The sequence below is a fragment of the Panthera onca genome, chromosome D2 (genome assembly GCF_046562875.1).
Source record: "Panthera onca isolate mPanOnc1 chromosome D2, mPanOnc1 haplotype 2, whole genome shotgun sequence".
In the NCBI taxonomy this organism is placed as follows: Eukaryota; Metazoa; Chordata; class Mammalia; order Carnivora; family Felidae; genus Panthera; species Panthera onca.
Window position 1 is genome coordinate 52,571,962 of NC_138349.1, and position 16,330 is coordinate 52,588,291.

At 35.8% G+C, this 16,330-nt stretch overlaps 1 protein-coding gene across 6 annotated transcripts in view; it reads right to left on the minus strand.

Moving 5' to 3' along the window:
• Positions 1-13,585: 13,585 nt before the first annotated feature.
• Positions 13,586-16,330, minus strand: part of ADK (adenosine kinase) — a 516,864-nt gene continuing 514,119 nt past the window's right edge. For all 6 annotated transcript variants that reach the window (XM_060643139.3, XM_060643144.3, XM_060643142.3 and 3 more), the window contains one exon: positions 13,586-14,408. In XM_060643139.3, coding sequence (XP_060499122.1) covers positions 14,284-14,408 — 125 coding nt within the window. In that variant the 3' untranslated portion in view covers positions 13,586-14,283. The remainder of the gene's footprint in view (positions 14,409-16,330) is intronic.

A 16,330-nucleotide genomic window follows, 5' to 3' on the forward strand; every position in this document is an offset into this window, starting at 1 on the left:
GAACTCACAAACTGCGAGATCATGACCTGAGCTGAAGTCGGACGCTTCACCCGACTGAGCCACCCAGGCGCCCTTTTTATTTGTTTTTAATGTTTATTTATTTATTTTGAGAGAAAGATCACACACAAGTGGGGGAGGGGCAGAAAGAGAGAGGTTGAGAGAGAATCCCAAGCAGGCTCCATGCCGATGTGAGGCTTGATCCCAGGAGCTGTGAGATCATGACCTGAGCTGAAATCAAGAGTTGGATGCTTAACCAAAATCATATTTTATCAGATTTATTCCTAAGTATTTCATACTTTTGATGCTATTATAAATAACATTTTATTAATTTTAATTTCTGATTTTCACTGTTAGAATTGTGAAATACAATTAATTTTTGTATGTTGATCCTGTATCTCTCAACCTTACTAAACTCACTAGTTCTCATTTCTGTTTTCTAGATTCAATTGGATTTCTACACAGACAATTGTGTTATCTGAAAATAGAGTTTTATTTCTTCAATGGCTGCTTGTTTCCTTTTCCTTGTCTCATAACAGTTGCCAGAACCTCCAGTACAATGTTGAATAGAAATGGGGAGAGCCGATATCCTTGTCTTGTTCCCCATCTGGGGAAATTACTCAGATTTTTGCCATTAAGTATGATGCTAGCTGTAGGATTTTAGTAGATTCCCTTTTCTTTTCTTTTTTTAAGTTTATTTCTTTATTCAGAGAGAGAGGGAGAGAGAGAGAGAGAGAAACTGCTCTAGAGTGAGGAGGGGAGGGGCAGAGAGAAAGGGAGACAGGGAGTCCCAAGCAGGCGCAGAGCCCGAAGCAGGGCTCGATTTCACAAACCAAACTGTGAGATCATGACCTGAGCCAAAAGCAAGAGTTGGATGCTCAACTGCCTGAGTCACCCAGGCGCCACAGTGGATTCCCTTTTCTGTTGAGAAAGTTCCTTTCTATTCTAAATTTGCTGAGAGTGTTTATCAGGAATGGATACTGGATTTTGTCAAATGCTTTTTCTATATCTATTTAGATGATCATATTTTTTCTGTTTGTTAATATGGTGAATTACATTGATTGATTTTGAATGTTAAACCAAACTTTGTATTCCTGTGATAAACCTTACTTGGTTATAATGTATTAATCTTTTAATATTTTGTTGGATTCAATTTGCTGAAAACATTAAAAAAAATTTTTAATGTTTATTTATTTTTGAGAGAGAGAGAGAAAGAGAGCATGAGTGGGGGAGGAGCAGAGAGAAAGGGAGACACAGAATCTGAAGCAGGCTCCAGGCTCTGAGCTGTCAGCAGAGAGCCTGACATGGGCTTGAACCCACTAACTGTGAGATCATGACCTGAGCCAAAGTCGGACGCTTAACCAACTGAACCACCCAGGCACCCCTGAAAACATTCTTTTTTGGAATTTTTTCATCAATGTTCATGAGATATATATATATATATATATATATATATATATATATATATATATATATATATATTTTGTAATGTCTTTATCTGCTTTTGGCACTGGCCTCATTGAATGAGTTGGGAAGAATTCTGTGTCTTCAATTTTTTTAGGAAGAGTATATGCAGAATTGTATTCTTTCTTCTTTACATGTTTGATAAAATTCATGAGCGAAGCCATACAGACCTAGAGTTTTCTTTGTGGGAAGCCTTTTTAGACTACAAATTCCATTTCTTTACCATATAGATGGCAATTCATGTTATCTTTTTATTTGTTTCACAGTAATTTTTAGTGAGATATCATTCATATATCATAAAAGTCACCTTTTAAAGCGTAACGTTCAGTGATTTTTAATACATTCAGTCTGTGCAACCATTCCCGTTATCTAATTCCAGAGTATTCCCATCACCCCAAGAAGAAATTCCTGATAACCAGGAGCTGTCACTCCCCGTTCCTCCTATTCTCCCAGTCCCTGGCAACCACTAATCCACCTTTTGTCTTTGTGATTCAAATTATTCCAATTTAATTTCAATAATATACAAAATTTTTGCTCCTATAGGGCTTTGTCCTACCTTCTCTATTGCTGTATCATATGTTGTTACTCTCACAAATTATATCCTTACACATTGTATGCCCATCAACATATATTTATAATTATTGCTTTATCCAATTATCTTTTAAATCAGATAAGAGTTACAATAAAAATACATTATTTAAAAAAGATCTATCCATATAGTCACCCTTAATCAGCATTCTTTATTTCTTTGCATGGATTTGAGCTACTGGCTAGTGTCCTTTCATTTCAGTCTGAAGGACATAGCATATCTTTCAGGGCAGGTCAGCCAGCAATGAACACCTAAACTTTTGTTTAGCTGGGAATATCTCAATTTCACCTTCAGTTCTGAAGGATATTTTTGCTGGATTCTTGGATAATAGTTTTTTTTCTGTTGGCACTTTGCATATGTTATCCTGCAGCTTTTTAAATTTTTACTATATTTTTTTAGAGCAGTTTTAGGTTCACATAAAATTGAATACAAAGTACAGGGAATCACCATATACTCCCTGCCTCCCTTCCATGCACACCCTCCCCCACTCTGAATATTCCACACCAGAGTGGTACATTTGTTGCAACTGATGAACCTACAGTGATATATCATATCACCAAAAGTCCATATTTTACGTTAGGGCTCACTGTTGGTATCATACAGAATAGTTTCACAGCCCTGAAAATTCTCAGTGCTGTGCTTATTCATCCCACCTCCCTTCAACCTCTGGCAGCCACTGACTTTTTTATTGTTACCATAGTTCTGCCTTTTCCAAAATGTTATATAATTGGAATTATATAGTAGGTAGCCTTTTCAGATTGGCTTCTTTCATTTAGAAATACACATCTAAGTTTCTTGCATATTTTTTCATGGCTTGATAGTTTCTTTCTTTTTAGAACTGAATATTATCCCATTGTCTGGATGTACCACAGTTTGTTTATGCATTCACCTATTGAAGGACATCTTTGGTTGCTTCTGACTTTTGGCAAGTATGACTAAAGCTGCTATGAACATCTGTGTGTAAGTTTCAGTGTGGATGTAAGTTTTCAACTCTTTTGGATTGATACCAAGGAGTGTGATTGCTGGATCATATGATGGGAGTATGTTTAGTTTTGTAAGAAACAGCCAAACTATCTTCAATAGTGGCTGTACTATTTTGCATTCTATCAATGAATGAGAGTTCCTGTTACTCCACATCCTCAATAGCATTTTGTGTTGTCAGTATCTGGGTTTTGGCCTTTATAAAAGGCATGAAGTGTACTAATTTGAAATTCCCTTATGACATGTGATGTTGAACATCTTTTAATATAATTAATTTTCATTTGTATAACTTCTTTGGTGAGATCACGTCTTTGGCCCATTTTTTAATCAAGTTGTTTATTTTCTTTCTGTTGAATTTTAAGAGTTCTTTGTATATTTTTGGATAACAGTCCTTTACCAAACATGTTTTTTGCAAATATTTTCTCCCAGTCTGTGGCTTGTTTTCTCATTTTCTTGACCGATTATCTTTTGGCTTTCCAGATTTCTGATGAGAAATCAGTTGTTAATCTTATTGAGGATTCCTGGTATGTGAGAGTCACCTCTTCTTTGCTGATTTCAGGACTCTTTGTCTTTGTCTATTTTTTTTTTTTTTTTACAGTTTATTTATTTTGAGAGAGAGTGAGAAAGAGAGCGCACCAGCAAGGGAGCAGCAGAGAGAGAGGTAGAGGAGAATTCCAAGTTGGCTCATGCTGTCAGCGTAGAGCCCAACATGGGGCTTGATCTGACAAACTGTGAGATCATGACCTGAGCTGAAATTAAGAGTTGGACACTTAACTGAATGAGCCACCCAGGCGCCCCTTTGTTTTTGTCTGATCAAACACAGTTTGATTTAATGTGTTTTATTGTGAATCTCTTTGAGTTTATCCTACTTGGAGTCTGTTGATTTACTGGATATGTAGATTAACGTTTGCCATCAAATTTGCAGAGATTTCAGCTATTATTTTTTCATATATTCTTTCTCTCTCTTTTCCCCTTCTGGGATTCTTACTATGCATATGTTGGTATGCTTGATGGTGTACCATGAGTTTTCATTTGTCTTCTTATTCTTTCTGTTCCTCAGATTAGAAAAATCTCAGTTGATCTACCTTCAAGGTCTCTGATTCTTCTGCATAGTCAAATCTGTTGTTGAAGCCCTGTAGTGAATTTTCACTTGAGTTATTATAATTTTCAATGTCAGAGTATCTATTTGATTCCTTTGTTTAAATTTTGGGGCGCCAGGGTGGCTTAGTCGGTTAAGTGGTCGACTTTGGCTCAGGTCATGATCTCGCGGTTTGTGAGTTCGAGCCCTGCGTCGGGCTCTGTGCTGACAGCTCAGAGCCTGGAGCCTGCTTTGGATTCTGTGTCTCCCTCTCTCTGACCCTCCCCCGTTCATGCTCTGTCTCTCTCTGTCTCAAAAATAAATAAACGTTAAAAAAAATTTTTTTTAATTTAATTTTTATATTTTTTAAGTTTATTTATTTTGTGTGTGTGTGAGAGAGAAGATGCATGCATATGCAAGCAGGGGAGGGGCAGAGAGAGCAGGAGAGAGAATCCTAAGCAGTCCCTGTGCTCTAAGTGCAGAGCCTGACACGGGGCTTGAACCCATGAACTGTGAGACCATGACCTGAGCCAAAACCAAGAGTCAGATGCTCAACTGACTGAGCCACCCAGGTGCCCCAATTCCTTTCTTTCTTTTTTTTTTTTTAAATATTTTATTTTTAAGTAATCTCTACACTCAACATGGGGCTTGAACTCACAACCCCAAGATCAAGAGTCACAGGCTCTACTAACTGAGCCAGCCAGTGCCCCTATTTGATTTCTTTTTATATTTTCTGTCTCCTTATTGATATTCTCTATTTGGTGAGATATTATGCTTTCTTTTAGGTGTGCTTTCTTTTAGCTGTTTGAACATAGTTAAAATGGCTGATTTAAAGTCTTTGTCCAGTAAGTCCAATGTCTGGGCTTCCTCAGAGCAGTTTTATATTGATTGCTTTTTTCCCCTATGTATAGGCAATACTTTCTTCTTTTTTGCATTCATTTGAGTGTGGGGGATGTCACTAGGGCATAGTAAAATGCCACAAAGTGCATCATTATCAAGATGGAGCCATGTAAAAATTAAAAAAAAAAATTGAGTATAGTTGATGGATGCAGCCATTTTTCTTAAAAAAAAAAAAAAATACTCCCCAAGTTGCTTCAAGGTTTTTATTACTGTCCAGAATTCTGAAAAAGTTGATTCTCACAAGTTTTGAGAGTTTTTAGTTGCTCTTACAGGCAGAAGGACTTTTGACAATTCTTTATTATTTTCACTGATGCCTTTCTTCTAAATCTTTAAAATCTGAGTTATTTTATACTTGCAACACTACTCTTCTAATTAGCTACATTTCAAGTGTTCAATAGCTACATAGGGCTAGTAGCTACCATACTGGACAGTGTTGGTCTATAAGAATATTTTTATTAAAATTATTTAAAAAATATAAATAAGAAACAAGGTCTTTAATCTAACTGCTTTCTCATACCTGGGACAGAATTGATCTCATGGCAAGGTAAGTACTCAATGAACCATAGGTAGCAAATGATAATAACTACCACTTTACTTAATGCAGGTAACATTTGAAGACTTACATATATTAATGTTTTTATTCTTTACAACAACCTAATGGGGGTAGGTATTATTGCGCTTTAAAGATGCAGAAAGCAAAAAATAAAATAAATAAAATAAAATAAAATAAAGATGCAGAAAGCAAACACCAATAAATTAAGCAACTTACCCAATGTCTCACAGCTAAAAAGTGGCAGAGCCAGGATTCAAACCTTGTAAGTCTGGCTTAAGCCCATGCTGTTAACCACCACTCAATGCTACTTAGCAGGCCTTAAAGAAGGAATTCAGAGAAAAATTATTTTGACCAAAGGAGAACAGGGTGGGGAAGAAACAGCACTATATAGAATATTAGAAACATAAGAAAGTCCAAAACTTGCAAGAAAAGAACCTCACATTCTATTGAGTGCTATATACCTGCACCTAGCACATTACTTGACACTTAAAAAACAGTGAATGTTTGTGGAATGAATGAATGACTCCTGCATCTTTATACATTGTGCTAGGTCTTTACAAATGTCTCATAAAAAATCATTTTATTACTTTTATTTATTTATTTATTTTGAAGGGGGACAGGGCCAGAGGGATAGGGAGAGAAAGAATCCCAAGCAAGCTCCACGCTCAGTGTGTAGCCTGAAGTGGGACTTGATGTCACGACTGTGAGATCATGACCTGAGCTGAAATCAAGAGTCAGATTTAAAAAAAAAATTTATTAAATTTGTTTTTAATGTTTATTCATTCTTGAGAGATAGAGACAGAGCACAAGCAGGGGAGGGGCAGAGAAAGAGAGGGAGACACAGAATTTGAAATGGGAATGATCAAGAAGTCACATGGGAAATGATCAAGAAGTCACAAAGGATAAAAGCTTACACTATATCACATGATCATGCTTCATTTATGTGCATGTAGATTATGTGGTTGGGTTGGGGAGAGAAGGTGGTTCAGCTGTGGCACCCTGGGTTCCCTTTTCTCTTGACCACTTTGGTAACAGACCTCTAAGAATGAAGAGAAATAGGGAAGAAATGAGGGTACCAGTGTGGACAATGTGATCAGAAGTATAGCCAGATAATATGAACAATTATGGCTGTCCTGGCAGCTAAAATCCTTGGTGACTTTGCCATCCCAAAGTCTCCAACTCACCGCGGGGATCTGGAGAAGTGAGAGAGGCCTTCACTGAGTGAACATTTATTCAGCATCCACTATGTGGCAGTGGATGATCCAACCTTAGAAGTCATATACATCAGTAAACAATTACATGATAAGTTATAATTGTATAAGCTACAGTAAGGAAATATGCAATGTACTTTAAGAGAAAAAAAGAATGGAGCAGCAACTAACCTGGGAGGTGTAGAGAAAACTTCTTAAAGGACCTGACTTTTGGACTGGATCTACAACTGAGTTGTTATAGAAGGAAAATAGTAATCCAGATAGAGGCATGAGCATAGGTGTATGTTTGGGCTGGCATGAAGGGGTTATAAGGAGGGATGGCAGTAGGAAGGCTGTTGAAGTGGTTAAGTGGTGGATGGTCAAGGAGTTTAAACAGTAGGAGGAATGAACTGGGCCTGGGTGTTCAAGAGAAGGTGAGTGCTGTTTTGATAATCAGTGTGTCTACAGAACATCCCAAGGGGCTGACCTGTAGGTTTCAAGCCTAAAGCTTGGAGGGGGATCAAGGTTAGAAATAGAGATTTGAGGGGCGCCTGGATGGCTCAGTCAGTTAAGCCTTAGGCTCAGGCTCATGATCTCACAGTTCGTGAGTTCGAGCCCCGTGTCAGGCTCTGTGCTGACAGCTCAGATCCTGGAGCCTGCTTCGGATTCTGTGTCTCCATCTTTCTCTGCCCCTCCCCTGCTCGTGTTCTGTCTCTCTCTCAAGAATAAACATTGAATAAAAAAATTAAGCAAACAAACAAAAAGAAATAGAGATTTGAGAGTAATTAGGTGATAGATGAAATTGTGGGAGTCAAATTGGTCACCTTGGAGTTTAGAGAATGACAAAAGGCTTGTTGGGGTGGAGGCTTCTTGACACTGAACAGAGATGTCTTCCTAAAGCATAGTAAGAGGCTATAAAGAAGGCAAGATAATGAGGAAAAAGTGGTTGTGTAAAAGCCAAGGAATAAGAAGTTTCAAGAGAGTGTGGCCTCTGAGTCAGGTGCTGAGAAAAGACGAAGTAGATTAAGAAATTAAATTAGCCATTGGATTGGACAATTAGAAATGTTCTGGTGATCAGGAGAAGGGATGCTTCAGAGGAGGCAGAAGCAGAAAGCAATGGGTTCAGGGGTCAGGGTGGGAATATGTCTGGTTGATGTTTGCAAGGGTGTTTCATCAAATATCCAATTGTCAGGTGGGCTGGGGGGATGAGGAGAGGGTATTCCATATTCAGAAGAGGAGCTTGGTAGCCCCAAGAAACCCTGCAGTAGCCCAACATGGGCTAATTTTGTCATGGAATTCATGTAAAAATTACACTTTGTAGTAAATAATATACAGATGGTCCCCAACTTATCATGGTTTGACTTATGATTTTGACTTTATAATAGTGTGAAAGTGATACACATTCAGTAGAAAACTGTACCTCAGATTTTGAATTTTGATCTTTTCCTGGGCTAGTGGTATGTGGTACAATACTCTCTCGTGATGTTGGGCAGAGGCAGCAAGCTGCAGCTCCCAGTCAGCCTCCCGAGCACTAGGGTAAACAATTGAAATATTTACAACCATTCTGGACCCATACAACCATTCTTCACTTTCAGTATTCAATACGTTACAAGAGATATTCAATTCTATTATAAAATATGGTTTGTTAGATGATTTTGTCCAACTGTAGGCTAATGTAAATGTTCTGAGTACATTTAAGGTAAGTTAGGCTAAGGCATGAGGTTCAATAGGTTAAATGTATTAAATGCATTTTTGACTTAAAATATTTTCAACTTACAGTGGGTTTGTTGGAAGATCTCTGTATGATTATGTATTGTATGTATTGTTTTATCTTCTTCATCAGATGCTGCTATTGATCAAGTTTAATAGGTTTTCCTATTTAGATAAAAATACAAAATTTATATTTTCCTCAACATTAGGAAAAATTTCAACCATATAGAAACGTTGAAAAGTATTATATAGCAAACATCCTAGATTCTACAATTAGCATTTTGCCATATTTGCCTTACCACTTATCTATTCATCCCTCTTTCCATTCATCTTATTTTTTGATGCCCTTCACTGTAAGCTGAAGACATCAACACACTTCATCTCTATTGGTATGTATTTCATTAATAGAGTTCATTATTTGCTTAGGGTTCTTTGTGTTGTTAAATAATCATGGAACATAAATAGGACATTCTCTGAGTTTTGACAGATGCATATGCCTGTGTATCCCCTACTATGACATGGATCACACTGTGAGCTTAGAAGTTCCCCTCATCTCCTTTCCTAGTTTCCACTTCTCTCTTCCACAAAGCCAATCTCTGTTTTTTGTTTTTTGTTTTCACTATAGGTTGGCTTTGCCTATTCTGGAAATTCATATATATGGAATCTTACAGTTTGTGCTCTTTCATATCTAGCTTCTTTCACTCAGTAAAATGTTTTTGAGATTGATTCCTGTTGTTTCATCAGTAGTTAATGTCTTTCTTTTGCTGAGTATTATTCCATTGTTTGAACATACCAGTTTTTATCTGTTCTCCTGCTGTTGGACAACGATCCTGTTTCCAGTTTTTGGCAACAATGAATAAAAACTGCTATAAATCGTCTAATACAAGTCTTTTTGTGGACATATGCTTTCATTTCTCTTGGGTAAATACCAGGAGTGGGATGGCTGGCTCAAAGAATAGGTGTGTTTAATTTTATAAGAAACTTCCAGGCCCTTTTCCAAAATGGTTCTTCCATTTTACACTTCCACTAGCAATGTTGCTTCACATCCTCCCTGACATTTGGTGTGGTCATTTAAATTTTAGTCATTCTGGTACAGAGCTAACTCATTGAAATTTTAATGTTCATTTCACTCTGAATAATGATGCTGACTACTTTATCATGTGCTTATTGGCCATTCATATATATATATATTTTTTTGTAAGGTTATCTGCCTTTCCATTGTTGAGTTTTTAATATATTCTAAATACAAGTTTTTATCAAGATACATGTACTGTGAATATTTTATCCTGGCTGGTGGTTTATACATAGTCTTAATGGTGTCTTGATGAAAAAAAGTTCAAAATTTTTTGGGAGTTCAATTTATCAATATTTTTCTTTCATGGTTAGTGCTTTCAAAACCCTAAGAAACTTTCCCTACCCCCAAGCTGTGAGAATATTCTCATATGTCTTCTTCTAAAAGTGTAATAGCTTTGGCTTTTATGTTATGGCTATGATCCATCTCTAACTTCTATGTATGGTGTGAGGTAAGGTTCATTTTTTCTCTTATAGATGTCAAATTGGTATAGCATTGTCTGTTGAAAAGACTTTCCTTTCCCACTGAGTTGCTTTGGTACTTCTGTAAAATATCAAACTACTTCATGTTTAAATTTATTTAATCTTTATGTTTTCCTTTTACCTTCTCTTAACATTCTTTCACTGGAGGTGGTGGTGGTGGATATGTTTTCCTTATTTTACAGTTGAGAAAACCAAGGCTCACAGCCGTTCAAGAACTTGTCCGAGACAAAAGCTGGGGACTAGACCATAGAACTACAACTGAATCATAAAAAAAATTGTTTATTTTAAGCCTATTTCATCCCATGAAAATATTATTAAATGGACACTTTTTCTGAAGGTGATGTAGTGAGAGAAGTGAATCATGAATTTTTTAATATTTTAATACTGGTGGTATTTTTAGACTGCCTGCTAAACACATGCTTCCTTTGTAGGCTTATGTATGTCTAAAGCAATCTCTATATTATGTATCTTTGGTTTGAAAGAGTAAAAAATTATAATAATTGCTTTGCAAAATTTGGTAAGAATAATAACTTTTAGCCAAAGTTGCTTGTTGGTAAGAATAATAGCTTTTAGCCAAAGTTGCTTGAACTTTAAGAATGTATTTCCCTCACCCTGATCTAAAAAAAAAAAAAAAATTTTTTTTCTCTGATTTTTTCAGAGAAATAAAGCAGTAAAGGTACATATAATGAAGACAGATTTAAAATTATCAACTACTCTTGTAGCTACTCTTATTCTTTTTTTTCTCTTTCTCCTACTCTGTTATATACTTGAGCACCCAGCCTATCTTTAAATGCTTGTACCATCTTCTTTTCCAATCTTATGAAAGCAGTTTTCTGGCAACCTTGATCACTTGCTGAGACTAGGACGACCTCAATTTTCTAGTTCTCCAGATCACCAAGCTTCGTCCCCTCTCCCCCACCAAATGATCAGTCTTCTGTTCCCACCTCACTTGCCCAACTGTGACTCACAAATAAATGGCCTATATTTTTGGATCACTACTCCGGTAAGAACTGCCTTTCCCCACGTATAGGGAGGCAACTTTATTAAAAACACTGGTCCACAATATAATTATACTTAGAGATGTCACAAGTAAAGTATCTATATCTGGTGAATAACTTCGGATAAGAGGGTCACACAGCTATTTGAAGCCAACCTGGGGCCAGGGCTCATGTCTTCTTGATAACTTCATTATTCTTCTCCCATACTGCATGTCCTCCCCCAAATATCTATTAAACCAAGATACTATAAAGTGAGAGTAGGTTAACTATTCCCCACTCCAAGATGCAAAAACTTAGGTCACAGTGGGGAATGTGTTAACAACCAGTCAGAGATTTCCTGAGACCAAGTCTGTTAGGCTAGCCATTATTTCTCCTTTGCCCTTTATCAAAACAGAGAACTAAAAAAAAAAGTGTCATCAACTCAAGGACAAAATACACATATCCCAATGACTATTTTTTATTATAAGAAAGTTATGTGCTCTGTGTGCACGTTAAGTGCTACCAAATAGCATACTTTGTCACCTCCTTTAGTGCCTGTCAGAGGCCTAGCTAGTGAGTGGTACCTGATCAATAGTCTTGGGATAAGAAAGTTTCTCATCAAAAAGAGTAGAGAAAGCTTATCAGTGTCCTTCCTAAGAGAAAGACATTCTGTAGTAGTTTTAATATGATAAAGATACCTTAGCACTTAAACTAATTGTTCTTGAGAGACAAAGTTGGAAGATTTACACTTCCTGACTTCAAAACTTACTCAAAGCTCCATAATTGAAACAGTCTGGACTGGCACAAGGATAGACATATGGAACTGAGAGTCCAGAAACAAAACCTTACATTTATGGCCAATTGATTTTTGACTAGTGTGCCTAGCCAGTTCAGTAGTGGAGAAAACAGTCTTTTCAACAAGGTGCTGGGACAATTGAATATTTACATGCAAGAAAATTTAGGCCCTCTACCTTACACATATACAAAAATAAACTCAAAATGGATCAAAGACTTAAATCTAAGAGCAAAAACTATAAAACTTAGACAAAAACACAGGTGTTAGTCTTTGTGATCTTGGATTAGGCAAATGGCTTCTTAGACATGAAACCAAAAGCACAAATGACAAAAGAACAAATAGACAAACTGGACTTCATACAAATTGAAAACATCTGTGCTTCAAAGGACACATCAAGAAAGTAAAAACCCACAAGAATGGAAGAAAATATTTGTAAATCATATATCTGATGAGACACAGCTAGAATAGACAAAGAACTCTTATAATTCAATAATAAAAGTACAAATCACTCAATTAAAAAATGGGCAAGGAATATGAATAGACATTTTTCCACAGAAAAAAATATAAATGGTCAATAAGCATATAAAAGATGCTTAGTATCAGTCATTAGGGAAATGCAAATCAAAACCACAATGAAATATCCCTTCATATTCCATGGTGTGGAGAAACTGAACCCTCAAACCTTGGTGAGAATGTAAAATGGTGCAGTCCCTTTGGAAAAAGTTTGGCAGCGTCTCAAAAAGTTAAAAATAGGGTTACCATGTGACCCAACAATTCCACTCCTAGGTACATATCCCAAAGGACCAAAAACACAAAAGACTTGTATATGAATGTTCATAGCAACACTATTCATAATAGCTAAACAGTGCTAATAACCCAATGTCCATCAACTGATGAATGGCTAAACAGAATATGGTATATCTATATAATAAAATATTATTTGGCAAATAAAAAAATAACTGATACATGTTATAAGATGGGTGAACCATGAAAACATGCTAAGTGAAAGAAGCCAGACACAAAAGAACACACATTATACTGACTCCATTTTTATGAATGTCCAGAACAGGCAAATTTTATAGAGCCAGAAAATAGATTAGTAGTTGCCAAGGGATGGGGAGTATGGTGAATCAGGAGATACAGTGTTTCTTTTTGGGATGATAAAAATGGTAATGGTTGTATAATTTTGTGAATACACTAAAATGAAATGAATTGTACATTTTAAAATGGAAGTTTTATGGTATGTGAATTATATCTCAATTAAAAAAAGAAAAAGACAAGCAAGCATAGCATACCTTAAAGTTTTCCTAAACATAAAACAAACAAAAACTTGAACACTTTTTTATGGCTTGAATTCAATGTTATCAATATTACCTTTTTCTTCTTCAACAATAATAATCATAATGATAAAAATAGCAGATACTTATTAAGCACTTACTAGGCAGGCAGCAAGCAAGCATTTTATACTTGGTATTTTCTCTCAAATCATCTCAATGATCTTGTACATGGAGTTATTATCCCATTTTATAGAAAGGAAAATGAAGGTAAAAGAGGCTCAGTAATTTGCCCCAGGTTATATAAAGGCAATTAAGTTTGACTCCAGAGGTTCTATTATGCAATTTTGTCTTCCTTAAAACAGTGACTTATTGGTCTCAAGTACTAAGTTATTTTTCAATGTATTATGTTGTTTTTCTTTCTATCACCATCAATGAATTAGATATCATTTCAGGACCCAGTATTAAATAATGATCTTAACCTCCTTATCTTGTTGAGAACAGGGCAAAGACATAAGGAAATTCCTATATGACAAGTTTTTATTTGTATCAAATTACAGAGTACCATAGGTAAATATAAGATTATAATTTGAATACTATAACTTATAATTTGGCAAATTATTTAATTATCCAAAGTTTATTACATGTTTGAGTATGCACTAAAGAGGTTATTTGGCATAACTTGGCAAGATAAATTCTTCTGTACCTTATTTGACCACTTATCATTTATATATGTGGTACACATATATGTATGTATGCACATACACACATACATATATACATACACATACTCCTAAATTAAGTATACTCGTATAAAAAGCTGAAGATTGATGTTTTAGAATTAAGTCCTGTTTAAAAATCTATTATATTAAATCACATCTGCATTCAAAGCAGAAATGTAAAAAAACTGATCAATTTGCTAAATACACATGAATTTACAAAGTAATTGAAAATGAAATAAAAATTTCCATTGAAATGTTATATTCCTGTTTAATCAACATTTAAGTGGCACTATCAAACTATGGAAATAGACATTATTTTTTTAGGTTGTTGAGAGAATAAAGATTCTACTGAGAATTACTGTACCCTCCAAATTAAGAATGAATATTATTATAGTAGGAAAAGATGGCAGATAATTTTCTTCTTTATTAATATGGGAATTCTCAGGAAGCAATCAGGGCAGTATCTGTTCCACTGGGCTTGGATTTCCTGCATCTCTATCAGTGGAAATCTGGCTTCTCAGGAAAAGTGCAGCCAGTCCGCCTAATTATGACGCTTGCTGCGTAGTGACCAGCACGGATGCATTCAGTCAGGGGCTTGTCAGAGACCAGCTGAGACAGAAAACCTGGAACACAGACAAAAGGGAAGAACATGAGTATTGTCTAATAGCGTCAGAAATGTCATATTGGGTCAGGCCAAAAAGTGGTCTATGTACCTATCTCTTTCTTCAGTCTTGATAGTAAGTGTTAAACTCCAAGTGTTAGAGTCCATGTGGAAGAATTCTTCCCCCAAACATCATAGGTTTTCCTCAACATTTTTTAAAAAATTTTTTTAACGTTTATTTATTTTTGAGACAGAGAGAGACAGAGCATGAACAGGGGAGGAGCAGACAGAGAGGGAGACACAGAATCCGAAACAGGCTCCAGGCTCTGAGCTGTCAGCACAGAGCCCGACGTGGGGCTCGAACCCACGAACCGTGAGATCATGACCTGAGCCGAAGTCGGACGCTCAACCGACCAAGCCACCCAGGCGCCCCTCCTCAACATTTCTTTTAAAGAGCTCAAGTTGGGACATGACAATTCACCATCAAGTCATTCTAGTCTTTGTAAGCCAAAAGTATAATCACACTTTCCTTTAGTTTTGAGATTAAGAGGTTGTGAGTAAGAAATACCGGCCAAATAATATTATCTTGGGTCTTTACAGCTGAGAAGGTATTAGTTATTCCCTCACTCCATCTCTCTGGATTCCTTCTGTGTTGTTATTCCTAGCATATGCTTTTGCACAAAACTCTATCGTATGGATATCTCTCCAAGTACAAATTTAAGAGTTGAAAAGTTATAAAGGACCTTACATCTCCCTTTTACTCCCAGAAGCAACTGTGAAATAATTTCTATAGTCAAGTGCCATGGACTAGTTGACATTAAAATAAATGTGATAAAGTAGAAAATAGTGTTAAGGACTTCTGTTTCTGACCACAAAGAAATAAAATAAAAGCAACCAGATTTATCCTTTTCCAGAAACTACTAACATTAAAGACAAAGTATATGAAGGAAAGTTTTTCAAATACCGTAAAAGATTCATGAAGGGAGGGAAACAAATGGGGTAAACTATAAAATTGCTCTAGTTTACCACCTAGAGAGAGTTACCAGGCCACAACACAAGAAACAACAACCTAGGGAGAGTTCAACAGTCTCATTGAGTTGACAGGATGGATTTGGGAGTCTAAGTAGGACAAAATTAATAGGCAAACTGATCAGGGAAAAAAAGAGAGAGAAGATGTAAGTTGACATTATTGAGGATAAGAGATGTGATGTCACTATAGAATCTACATACACTAAAAGAATAACAAAGAAACATTAACAACGTTATGCCAATAGATTTGGTAAATTAGATGAACTGGACAAATTTGTGGAAAGACACAAGTTATCAAAGTTCAGGAAGAAATAGATAGCCTGACTAGTCTTGTACTTACTAAACATATTGATTTTATAGTTAAAAAGCTTCCAATAAAGAGAATTCCAGGTCCAGATGTTGTCGCCGGTGAATTCTACCAAATATTTAGGGAATAAAAATAGTATCAATGCTATACAATAACCTCTTTAGAAAACTGAAAATACTTCCCAACTTATTCCTTGAGGCTAGCATCACTCTGATACCAAAAAAAGAAATAAAAAAAAAAAGAAAAGAAAAAAAAGATGCAAATATTTTAAAGAAAATTTTAGCAAAGCAAATCCAATAGTATATTAAAAAAGATAATAAATTATTATTATCTTAGGAATGCAAGGTTGGTGTAACATTCAAAAATCAATCAATGTAATTTACCATAACTAAGAAAACCATAAGATCATCTAATAGAAGAAGAAAAAGCAGTTGGCAAAATCCAAATACATTCCTAATAACAACTTTCAGCAACCTAGGAATACAAAGGAACTTCCTCAACCTGATAAAGGGCACTTAGGAAAAACTTACAGTTAAAATCATTCTTAATGGTGGATGGTGGAATGTTTTCCCCTTAGGATCAAGAACAAGACAAAAATGTTTGCTCTT